Source organism: Lipotes vexillifer, unplaced genomic scaffold (assembly GCF_000442215.2).
Source record: "Lipotes vexillifer unplaced genomic scaffold, Lipotes_vexillifer_v1.1 scaffold970, whole genome shotgun sequence".
Classification (NCBI taxonomy): Eukaryota; Metazoa; Chordata; class Mammalia; order Artiodactyla; family Lipotidae; genus Lipotes; species Lipotes vexillifer.
This window is the reverse complement of record NW_006783115.1, coordinates 542,298-554,786: the sequence shown is the minus strand read 5'-3', so window position 1 is coordinate 554,786 and position 12,489 is coordinate 542,298. Positions and strand designations below refer to the sequence as shown.

Here is a 12,489-nt window from a genome sequence, read left to right as displayed (position 1 = left end):
GAGAAAGATCACATTTTGTAATTTTTTATTTGTTGAATGTCATTTGATGAATGCCTCTCTCCACTGCGACACTATACGCTCCACGAGGGTGGGGACTATTTCTCTTTTGGTTACAAGTTTCTCAAAATGCATTTATAGAACAATTGATGGAAAGAACCAACAATCATATTAGTGTTTCATGTTGAAGGCATTGCTTCTGGTCTGGACTTAAGTATGACAGTTAACTAGCTATGATTCATCCTTTTAAAGTACATATTCTTTGACCTACCTAATCCCTGTCTAATAAAATTTTCCTAAAACTATCCATCAAGTGTACACACACACACACACACACACACACACACACACACACATATTCATTTCAGTGATATTTGTAAAATGAAAAAACAACAAAATAGCATAAATGTCCCAAATCAGGAAGTTTGTTGAACAAATTGTGGTGCATCTAGAGTAGACCAGGCCATTAAAATAATGAAGATCCATTTTCATATGGATATTCTACAATGGTAGAGTAAATGCAATTTTGGGGGTGAATAAACAGAACAAAATATTTATAATCATAATTTTTTAAAAATTTATTCTACTTATTTATTTTTGGCTGCGTTGGGTCTTCATTGCTGTGCACGGGCTTTCTCTAGTTGTGGCGAGTGGGGGCTACTCTTCGTTGTGGTGTGCAGACTTCTTATCGCAGTGGCTTCTCTTGTTGCGGAGCACGGCTCTAGGCTCACAGGCTTCAGTAGTTGTGGCATGTGGGCTCAGTAGCTGTGGCTCACAGGCTCTAGAGTGCAGGCTCAGTAGTTGTGGCGCATGGGCTTAGTTGCTCCGCGGCATGTAGGATCTTCCCGGACCAGGGACTGAACCTGTGTCCCCTGCACTGGCAGGCGGATTCTTAACCACTGCACCACCAGGGAAGTCCCCTATAGTCATAGTTTTAAAATTGGAAAGATATACCCCAAATTGTTGCCAATGTTTATGTTCAAGTAGTGGAATAGAAGCTATTTGTATTTACTTCTTTGGATTTTTTAATATGAATTTTCTACAATGAATTGTATTATTTCCTAATAGGAAATAAAAACAACAGACAACTTTTTATTCCCTGGGGGGGAGTTATCAATGTCAAAAGCTCTCCTAAGGTCAAATTAGATAAGGAGTATTAAATAGTGCCCATCATATTTAGAAAAAGAAAGCATTTGGTGGCTACAATGAGAGCAGTTTTGAGGCAGAGCCACTTGTCAACAAAGTAGGAATAGTAACTATGGTTTGTCGACCAAAAAAAAAAAAAGCACAAGAGCTGGAAGTTGAGTTTTATTGTGTGTCTTACTGAGGACTACAGCCTGGGAGACAGCCTCTCAAATAGCTCCGAGGAACTGCTTCGAAGAGGAAGAGGGAGAGGCCAGTATATATATGATTTTGGCTAAGGGGTACATGCAATCAAGCATGCATGTTGTTAGAAGATTGATGCTAGTCATTAGGAGCAGATATCTCAGTTCATGATTTTAGTGCTTTTTAAGTACGGAAAGATGCAAGAATCTGGATTCATTTAAAAATTCTCCTAGAATATATCTAAGATCTAAGGATTTTGCCTTTTTTTCCCTCAAGGCACACAGTGCCTCATCCTGTTCTTGTCCTGAATGCCTTTCAGGGTGTGTTGTAGGTCAGGAACTGCAGTGGCTGACTTCACCCTTTTAAAACTGGATTGTCAGCAACATTCCTTGTTTTGCAAGTTAAAAAAAAAAAATGTCAAAAAAAAATTTCCCGAGAATCTTGTCTAGAGCAAGCGGGGACAGGGAGATCAAATATACGTGCAAATATATTTACCCGTTGAGAACAACGCTCAAAAGCTCCCCCAGGCCCTGTCCTGGCCGTTACGGAAACCAGTGAGCATGCGCGAAAATACCAGGAGGCGGGGCAATGAGGTTGGTTTAAGAAGTGCAAGAGAAAAGCAAGACCATACCATTTCTGCATTTAGAAAGTAGAGCAAAGAATCATGCAAAAAGGTTAAAAAAAAAAATTAAAGGTAGCTCAGTTGCAGTTCTTGAAACAACAAGTCTTGCAAGCCCAGCCACAGTTCTTGGGAACTCCGCCAGCGGCGGGCAGCACATTCCCCCTCCGCCAAAAGAAAGACCAAACCTGCTGCATTGACCCGGGAGCGCTACAGGACCCGCGCTACTGGGTTCGGCCAATCAGAGAGCAGAGTGGGGCCCGTCCTCGCCGGTGACTGGAAAAGCGGGGCAGGGCGGGGCGGTGGCTCTGGCGCATGCGCTCCCTGGCCGTAGTGCCTGAGTTGGCTCAGTATAGCTTGCAGGCTGCTGGGAGGCTGGGCTGTTACCCTGCGTGAGTCTTCCCGCAGCTTTCCCTTGCTGTCCGACCTTCTCGGTTTCGCGATGCCGGTGGACCTCAGCAAATGGTCCGGGCCTTTGAGCCTGCAGGAAGTGGACGAGAGGCCGCAGCACCCGCTGCAGGTCAAATACGGCGGGGCGGAGGTTGACGAGCTGGGCAAAGTGCTGACACCCACCCAGGTACCCAAGGGCGGCGGGGGTGCAGCTACTGGAGGCTCACAGTCTCTCAGGTCGGAGGGGCGGGGACCCAGTGGAGGTGGGGAGGGACGTTCCGGCCTCCGTGCGCCGGATTAACCGAGGGAAGGGGGTCGCGGTGTCCAAGTCGCAGGCCTTCTGACCGCCCCTTCCCCCGACCCAGCCCCGGGAACCCGGCACGTGGCAGGCGGGGCTCGGCTTCGGAAGAAATTGATCCGTTTTCCCGGGACTTCGAGGCGCAGGCAGTGGCATAGGCCTGGAAATGGCCCAGATCGCTGCGCAGGGGCGGGGAGGGCGCCGTTCCCTGGAGGGAGTGGGGAGTGGCCGCCCACACGACCCCAGAGCCTCCCCTCGGTGCTCAGGATTTTTGGCCTCAATTTGGGAAGTCAGAGCCCCACCCGAGGGCATATGACGCATTATGTAAGCAGTGAGCAGCGGTGAGCAGCAGTGCCCGGAGATTCTTCCCAGTAGCGTGAAGCCGCCCCAAAGGTAAATGCGTTCTGCAGCTGGAAGGCTCGAGGGTAAACGGCCTTGTTTTACTGTCTGGCTTCTGAGCGCCCACGGCTGAGGCCTAACCAGGTCCTGGCTGCTGCAAGTGGGGAAACTAGGTGCCCGACGCCGTGGCGAGTTTTTGGTTCCGAACCTCTGGAGCAACAGTGCGAATAAACAGTGCTCAGACGGTTTATTGGTTTAGATGTTTACAGAGTTTATTGTTTTGGGTGTTTAAAGTGCCCATCTTGCAGCCTCTCTTTCCAGACTCACTGTCCACGTCTGCCCACCTTGGTTTTCTCATTTTCTCTGCTCTTTTAAATATCTGGTTAATTCAGATTTCACTTTAGCAGGCCCCAGGTAACGTGGTCACCAATCTAGAGATCCTGTCATTCCAGGTAATGTAAGGCTGTAGTCAGCACGAGCGTTGAAATCCTGACCCAAAGTCTTTCTACATCTACTAGCCCCATATTGTTGTTGGGACTAAAATAAATAATGTATATTAAATGTCAGATCCTCGCTCTTAATAGAGTCGATACACTTGAGCTTTAATTAATAATTTACTGTGCTTGACCTTTAAGGAATCTGAGGTCAAAGAAAGTATTGGTTTCTTCAGCATTTCTGACTTAAACTCCAAATCTGTTCCTTCCTACAGGTTAAGAACCGGCCCACCAGCATTGCGTGGGATGGCCTTGATCCAGGTAAACTGTATACCTTGGTCTTGACAGACCCGGATGCTCCCAGCAGGAAGGACCCCAAATACAGGCAAGTTGGGGAAAGATGGGAAACAGCGAGTCATCCACATTGCACTGTGTAAGTCCCATACTGGACATGCTGTGGTGGCAGAAATAGACCCGATTTGGGGTGTTCACGTCCATGCTTAAGCCTGAGTGTGCATTTCCCTCCCTTTCACTCCCTAGAACAAAAGTCTAGAATCTATAGCCGAGAGCTAGATCTGCCCGAGACCTGTTTTTGTACAGTCCCATGAGCTGAGAATGACTTTAACATTTTTAAATGAATGGGGGAAAAGACTGAAGAACAATAATACTTTGTGACATGTGGAGATTACATGCAATTCAGATTTTGGTGTCCCTAAACAAAGTTTTGTTGGAACCCAGCCACGATAATTTATTTATGTCCTGTCTGTGGCTGCTTCCAGGCTACAGCTGCAGAGTTGAGTAGTTGTGATAGAGACAGTGTGTTGCACAAAGCCTAAAACATTTACTGTCTGGCCCTTCACAGAAGAAGTGTGCTGACCCCTGCCCTAGAGAGTCAGAAGGAGGGAGGGAGTGGCTGGGTCCTCTCTGCTGGCATGTAAGATTTGCTCTGGCCGAGAAGGTGGGGCCATCTGCCTTGTCTGTCACTGCATCCTGGTGTGGAGCACGTGCGTGCTGCACATTTGCTGGCTGCGCCCATGCGTGCATAATAACTTCCTGCGGTGCTGATGGTCCTCTGTTCCTCCATGTAGGGAATGGCACCATTTCCTGGTGGTCAACATGAAGGGCAACGACATCAGCAGTGGCACGGTCCTCTCCGATTATGTGGGCTCTGGGCCTCCCAAGGGCACAGGTCAGTAAAGGCTGCTTTTGAAGGGAGATGGGAGGGGAGCCCGGGTGTACATTAGGATTGGCCTAAAGTGCTACAAAATTTTAGTCTGGTTCTTAGAGTTTTATTTTTATTTATGAGAGCCCTTACCCTAGTGGAGACTTTAGGCAACTTAGTTCCCCTCTAAGGCAACTGCCTGTCAGGGACGCTCAGACCTGCTGTAGTGTCAGGTGGCTAGAACCTTGGGTACCAGTTAGATGGATGTTCTTTTAGCGCTGCCTCTCAGCTGTCAGGCCTTTAGCAAGCAGGGAAGTTGGTGAAGAGATACCAAGGAAGCAATGTTGCAGAATGCTGAGAACAACTTCCCAGGGGAGCTACACGTAGATTAAACAGTTAAATCAGCTAAATTCCATATTCAGCCTTTGCCCTGTGAGTTGTTTGAGTTTCTAGTTCCCATGAAAGGTCTCAGAAATGGTCATAGTTTCCAAATTAATTATAAAAAATTGGCTTTTTTGTCATTTCGTCTTTCTTTCTAAAATCTAGTGTGGTATCTTGAAAAGATTTGGTTACTAAGAACTGTATTGAAGATACACACACATAATGTATTGCCTTAGGTTATGTATTCTATATGTAAAGAGAGAGAGAGAATACTGTATTGAACCTCTCCAAGTTGGGTAAGTGCTGCCTAGGCTAACAGTGGGAGATGCACTATTATTGCCTGTCATGCATTACAGGTGTTTCCATTTCCTGAAGCAAGGGAAGTGGAGCACGGCAGAATACTTGCTCTTGTACATGTTGTCCAGCCATGAGTTACCCTGAAGAGGTATAAGGCCCCCGGCAAGGGACCTTGTGTTTTGTCTTTAGGCCCAGAAGCTTCAGATGGCTCCAGGCCCTCTCATGCATTCATAGGAGGGTGGGAGAGGGACAGCTTTCTCAGGTATCTCTTAAGTTCTCTGGGGCAGTTATAAAACTGCATTAGGCAGTTTAATTATGGAAAATACACCCATGAGAATAAAGCAGTTCTCTCAAGCAGGAGCTGTGTTCTCATTAACAAAAAGAGCTTCGGTAAGTCACTTTTTTCTTTTTCGTATTTGTTTAGTCAGGTATAACTTACGTATAGTAAAGCACACTGATCAGAAGGGTTTAGTCAGTGAACACTGACCAATGCACACATCCGTGTAAGCACCATGGAAAACAGGATGTGGGATAGTTTTGTCACCCCAGAAAGTTCTTAAGGCATCTTTTAAGTTAAATTACCCCAGAGCTAATTATTTTCTGACTCCTCTCTATGGATTACTCTTGCTGTTGTTGTATTCTTATAAATGGTGTCATGCAGTATGCATTTGTTTTCCGTCACTGGTCTCTTGGACTCAAGGTAGTAGCCTTTTCTTTTTCATTGCCAAGTGGTATTCCATTGTGCGAATATACCAGTTTGTGTAGCCATTCCCTGGACATTTGGGTTGTGTTTCCAGTGTTTGGATATTATGAATAAAGCTGCTGTTTACACTCTTGTCCTTTTATGGGCATGTTTCTGTTTCCCTTGGGTAAATACTTAGGAGTACAATTGTTGGGTCATAGAAATCCAAAATGGTTGAAAATTTCTACACTCTAATCAGCAGTATAGGAAAGTTTCAGTAGCTCCATGTACGTTCCATGCCATATGCAGATCCATACCAAGACTCATCCACGTGGTAGCACGGGGCAGGATTTCCTTCTTTTTTCAAGGCTGAATAATATTCCATTATACGTATATACTATATTTTGTTTATCCATTAGTTCATCAGTGGACATTTGGGGTGCTTTCTTCTCTGGGCTATTGTGAATAAAGCTGCAGTGAACTTAGGTCCCTCTCATAAATGGGGTGGTCTGGGTCCCTCCAAGTTGGTGCATTCCCCGAAAATGGGTGATGTCTCCCTCTCACATGCCTAGCTGTGTGTACATCTTCCCTCCCGCCTCTCCTTCCAGGCCTTCACCGCTACATCTGGCTGGTTTACGAGCAGGACAGGCCACTGAAGTGTGATGAGCCCATTCTCAGCAACCGATCTGGAGACCACCGTGGCAAATTCAAGGTGGCAAATTTCCGCAAAAAGTACGAGCTCGGGGCTCCGGTGGCCGGCACGTGTTACCAAGCCGAATGGGATGACTATGTGCCCAAACTGTATGAGCAGCTGTCTGGGAAGTAGAGGAAAGCCAGGAGATGGACACGGTCCCAGAGTTCCCAAGCAGTGTTTCAGTTTAGTGATGCATGTAGATTTCTCCCCTTCTCCCTGCCTGAGCCCTGAGCGGTGAGATTTAGGCTTAGGGTGACTTTTCCTTCTGCCTGTCCTCTGTAATTCTAGGGGGTTTACGTTTTGATCAAGTTTGAACTCCGTTTTGGTGGGGGATATTTTGGTACTAGGATGGGGTTATCAAAATGTTAATATAAGAATAACAACCCAGACATTAAAGAAGAAGAAAATTCTGGTAAAAAGACCAGGTCTGCAGTATTAGAACAGAGCATCAAAGAATCTTTAAGGGAGGTTGAAAAAAAGAGAAGGTTGATTGCCTCTGCCTTTGTGAGCCCAAGCCCAGGATTGTCTGTGACGGCATCTTCTGGCATGTGTTTTCACAGCCCTGTCTCTTACAAAGACAACCAGGGGCCAGCACGTCCGCTAGCCCCCCATGTGATACATCTCAGGCTGGTTATTGGGTGTCAGTGTCCTGTTCTGGCTCCTTTAAAGAGCAATACTGAAAAAAGCAATAGAGAGAGTTGCTGTTAAAGCTTGGCCATCTAGATGAGCTGCAGGGCTGAGTGAGAGGTCATCAGAAATCTGAAAGTCTGTGCCTGTTAAATTGATCACTCTTCGCTGTAAGAAAAGGTGGTCTGGAGTTGCTGAATGTTGTGTTAATTCTGCTATTCGCTTATAGTTGAATAAAAATAAAAACATTGCGTAGTTGAATCTGGCCTCCAGATATTTTGCCCTTTTGGGTGTGGGATTTCATAAATGTGGGACGTCAAGAGACAACCTCTAAGGGTGAGTAGCCCCTTTCCCTGATCAGCATTGACAATTGGGACTTGATTCAGGAACCATACAGAGGGCTCGTCCTTGAACATGTGCCATTAAACTACAGCAGGAGCAACCATTAAAACTGGAGATGAAAAAAAAAAAATCACAAAACTTTAGGCTAAGACTTCTTGCCTGAAAATCACCTTTGCTTTTTGTAAGTGGTCTTTTCCACCTGAGAGTGAAGCTGGTTAGAAACCTTCCCCCTTGGTAGTTCTGTATAGAAACCATAACAATGACTAAGAAATAGCCCACACCTCTCATTGTTCTGATTGTGATCCATATAGAATCAGTACCAAAAAAGGGAGGGGAAGGGGAACCAGGGGGAGATTACTTTGATACCATTTGATGTACCAAAAGAAGGGAAAGACATTTGAAGGTCTGTTTCACTGACCTGGTCTGTGATGGAGAGGCATCCTGGTCAGGCCTGGCAGGTGTAAGTAGGGCTGGGCCTTTCCCCACCTTTTGCTGCAGTTACTTTCTTCTCTGAAAAAACTGTTGGAAACGTTGCCTTGTATAATCTCTGGGGGTGAGTAAGGTAGAGAATAATTTTTTTCAACTTTGGGGTTTTAAAATTCAACTTTAAAATAATATTTTGTAAAACAAAAGTTATAAAGAGAACAACTACCCTGTTGACCTTAAAAATAAATGTGAGAAGTAAGACATGCACATGGGGCTTCCCCGGTGGCGCAGTGGTTGAGAGTCCGCCTGCCGATGCAGGGGACACGGGTTCGTGCCCGGGTCCGGGAAGATCCCACATGCCGCGGAGCCGCTGGGCCCGTGAGCCATGGCCGCTGAGCCTGCGCGTCCAGAGCCTGTGCTCCGCAACGGGAGAGGCCACAACAGAGAGAGGCCCGCGTACTGCAAAAAAAAAAAAAAAAAAAAGACATGCACATGGTTAAGACAAGGCAAACGGTACAGGAAGAAAATGCCTTCCACCCTCCAGCCTCCTCCATGGCGGTGGGTGGCTTCTTGTGTTTTCTTTCAGAAGCAAATATAAAGATTCGTATCAGCATATGTCTGCACATTTATCCTTTAAAAATTATAGTCTTGGGCTTCCCTGGTGGCACAGTGGTTGAGAGTCCGCCTGCCGATGCAGGGGACACGGGTTCGTGCCCCGGTCCGGGAAGATCCCACATGCCGTGGAGCGGCTGGGCCCGTGAGCCATGGCCGCTGAGCCTGTACGTCCGGAGCCTGTGCTCCGTAACGGGACAGGCCACAACAGTGAGAGGCCCGCGTACCGCAAAAAAAAAAATTATAGTCTTGCTATGCATACTGGTATACGTTGTTCTGCACTGTTTCCCCCCAACTAATGTACCTTCATGTCATATATCTTCAGATTACAGGTCACTACAGTTCATGTTATTTTGAACAAATAATCTATTTTATAGATGTTCCATAATTAACTAGTCTAGTCCCCTGCTGTGGTTAGATTATTTCTGGTTATTTGCTATTATAAAGAGTGCTTCAGCAAACATTTTTCTATATGTATAAAACTCTTTTGCGAGTAATATAGTGGGGTAGATTCCTAGCATTGACATCAGGTCAAAGGGTATATACATTTTCAGTTTTGCTACTGACAAATCACCCTCCAAAAAGATCACACTGATTTTATTCATGTCAGTGGTATATGTAAGCACCTGCTTTTCCATCCTCTTACCAGTCTTCTCAAACTTTAAACATGTGGACAATTTGATATTTATGTATATTTAAAATAGTTTATTCTTTTTCTCTAAACTCCTGTTTTCCTTGAGACTTTTAATCTGCTAACCACAGTATTTTTTAGTCACAGAGTCTAAAGATTAATGAGGAATTTTAGTAATCTATTAGTTTCCTTGTTTAAAACAGGTACAGAAGTTCAGCCACCCAACCAAAAAGGTGAAGTGTATACACAGGAAGTTCACATAGAAAGATATATTAATAACCTTAGAAGCAAGGGGATACCCTGTTTCACCTAGTAAATTGGAAGGAGACCAGAACTTGCCCAAGGACTCCCAGCTAGGAAGTGGATGATTCTGGTTCTGAATGTAGCTCTGGCCTCAGAGCCCAGCTCATAACCACCACACCCACTTGCACACAAATTCCCTTTGAGGCTCAGCCTCATGTGAAAAAATGGGTGAGGGGGAATCATTAATCTGCCTTATTTAGCTCGCAGGGTTGTTGGAGAACCACAAAATGATCTTTTGTTGAGATTAAGTGAATTAATACACATAAATGATTAACTTGACCTGACTGACATACAGGAACCATGTCTACAAATGGCCCTGCTTTCCTCAAGGCTATACGTTTACCAAAAGTGTAGGGTTTAGAATGATGAGACACAGGAGGCTGTTCTGTATCACGGTGTAACTTTAGCAGCCCTGCCAGAGCCCAGCATTTCTAACAAGTCTGGACCCTTGGGAACTGCTCATCATTCTGACTTGATGGCAGAAAATATATCAAACATGGCAATTACTCAGGAGGCCCTGAATTAATCCCTGATTAACACAGACGCTAAGACCAGATCTCAGAAACACAGGATTGGTATCTCTTTAATATTTAAACGTGATGGTACTGTCCTAAATCCTCATCTGGGTCAGGGAGCAAAGGGCCTCTGTTCTTAAACTGATGCAAAGTCAAACAGCCTCAGTGTCCACTTAAAACCTTTCAGCACTTTGCAGCTGCTCTGGGAGGGAGATCAGATCCTTAAATGGCCTATAAGGCTCCATATGACCTGACCCCCATTTTCCTCTCTAGCTTCCTGCGGTTGTCTTCTCGTTAAACTCCAAACTTGCTGGCTGCCTCTCAGTCCCTTGACAAGGTGGACTGCTTCCAGATTTGGTCCTTTACAAGTGGTGCCTGGAACCTTATTCCAGTTTCTTTGACAATATCCCATTCGCCCTTTAGGTATCCCTTAACTGACCTTCAGGGAGTCCTTCCCTGACTAGGTAAGATTCTCCTGCACCACTCTGTTGAAACATTAAAACTGTAATTTAAAAATATGTATATGTGTATAATTTTTAATTTGATGTTTATCTCCTCTACTAGCCTGGACCCTTTATAAAGGCAAGGACAACCAGTGTCCTGCTCAATATCTCCAGCACCGGACGTATGTCCAGCATATAACGAAGTCTCAGTGACCATCAGTTGAATGAATAATCGTAAAGGGGCTGTCAAGTTTAGGGAGCATGGACTTCTTTATATCCATTTACCATGCCGTAAAAGTTCCTTCTCCCCTTTCCCAAATGTATACTTCTACAAAAATTCACATACAACTTGAGGTTTTTTTTGTTTTGTTTTCTATTTTTTGGCTGAACCCCACGGCATGCGGGATCCTAGTTCCCTGACCAGGGATCGAACCCACACCCCCTGCACTGGGAGCATGGAGTCCTAACCACTGGACCGCCAGCGAAGTTCCCACATACAACTGAGTTTTTACAGAGCTCTCTAAAGCTCATTCATCAATTCCCTCATTCTGATGACCATAAACATCAGAAAGCTAACCTCCTTAGTCTGGTGTCCCTTCCACTCAGGAATTTATATCTTAGATTTTTTATTTCTTACCCTACTCTTATCTCCGATCCCTGGTCTAATTGTACCTTTTCCTTGAAGAAACTCAAATGGACTAAAAAATTTACAGTCGTCTTAAGATCACATTTCTGAAAGTACTGTTAGGGCCATCTCTGGGATTCTACCTTGATAAGCTCCCTGCTTAACCTGTGAACAAGTAGAATATTTATTTTTTCAACTTTATTGGAATATAATCGAAGTACATTATGTTGCACATATTTAAGCATATAATTTGATGTTTTACATATGTATATACCAAGAAACCATCACCCAAATCAAGATTAAACAATTCCATACCTCCAAAAGCTTCCTTACATCTCTGTATTTCATCCCTCCTTCTAACCCTACCACAAGTTAACTACTGATCTTTCTGTCACTATAGTTTGCATTTTCTAGAATTTTACAGAAGTGGAATCATATAGTACATACTCCTTTTTTTTTTCTTGCTTGGCTTTTGAGATTCATCCATGTTGTTGCATGTAGCAACAGTTCATTTTTATTGCTGAGTATTATCCATTGTATGGCTGTAACAATTTATCCATTCAACTGGTGGTGGACATTTGAGGGTTTTCTGGTTATTTTTGCTATGACAAAGCTGCTATGAATACATGTATAGGTTTCTAGTCAACCTAGAAATTTTCATTTCTTGTGTAGAAACCTAGAAGTGGGATTGCTGGATTGTATGTTAAGTATGTTTAACTTTCTAAGAAACTGCCAAACTGTCTTCAGAAGTAGGTGTACCATTTTACTTTATGAGTTTCATTTGCTCCACATACTCAACAAAACTTGTACTTTTTTTTAACATTTTAATGGATGTATAGTGTTATCTCATTGTGGTTTTAGTTTGCATTTCCCTGATGACTTTTGATGTTGAGCATCTTTCCATTGTGCTTATTGGTCATTTGTATGTCATTTTTTGGGAAGTGTTCAAATCTTTTGCTCACTTTCTTATTGCGTTTGTCTTCATACGAATGCATTCTAAGAGTCTTATATATACCCTGATACAAATCTTTGTCTGATAAATGTGTTGTGGATATACTCCTGGTCAGCTTGTGGCTTGCCTTTTTGACTTAATGGTGTCTTTTGAAGAGCAAACATTTTTTATTTTGATAAAAGTAAAAAAAAAAATCTTTTATGGTTCCTACTTTTTCTAAGAAACTTTTGCCTAGTCCAAGCTCACAAAGATTTTCTCGTTTTCTTCCAGAAGTTTTATAATTTTAGATTCTTTCCTTGAGTCTATCATCCATTTTGAATTAATTTTTGTGGACAGTGAGATAAGGGTCAGTATTCAGTGTTCCCCACATGGATGTTCAGTTGATCCAGTACCA

At 44.0% G+C, this 12,489-nt stretch overlaps 1 protein-coding gene across 1 annotated transcript; it reads left to right on the top strand.

Moving 5' to 3' along the window:
- Window positions 1-2,381: 2,381 nt before the first annotated feature.
- Window positions 2,382-6,754, top strand: PEBP1 (phosphatidylethanolamine binding protein 1). Its single transcript, XM_007455846.1, has 4 exons — window positions 2,382-2,519; window positions 3,679-3,788; window positions 4,492-4,592; window positions 6,534-6,754. Exons 1-4 carry the CDS (start codon window positions 2,385-2,387, stop codon window positions 6,749-6,751), a joined length of 564 nt encoding a protein of 187 aa, XP_007455908.1. The 5' UTR covers window positions 2,382-2,384; the 3' UTR covers window positions 6,752-6,754.
- Window positions 6,755-12,489: the final 5,735 nt, after the last annotated feature.

Bases quoted from the DNA above. Each gene is read 5' to 3' on its own strand.
- PEBP1 (XM_007455846.1), top strand. From the start codon at position 2,385: ATGCCGGTGGACCTCAGCAAATGGTCCGGGCCTTTGAGCCTGCAGGAA. The intron at 2,520-3,678 runs GTACCCAAGGGC...TCCTTCCTACAG, and splicing joins AAGTGCTGACACCCACCCAG to GTTAAGAACCGGCCCACCAG. The intron at 3,789-4,491 runs GCAAGTTGGGGA...TCCTCCATGTAG, and splicing joins AGGAAGGACCCCAAATACAG to GGAATGGCACCATTTCCTGG.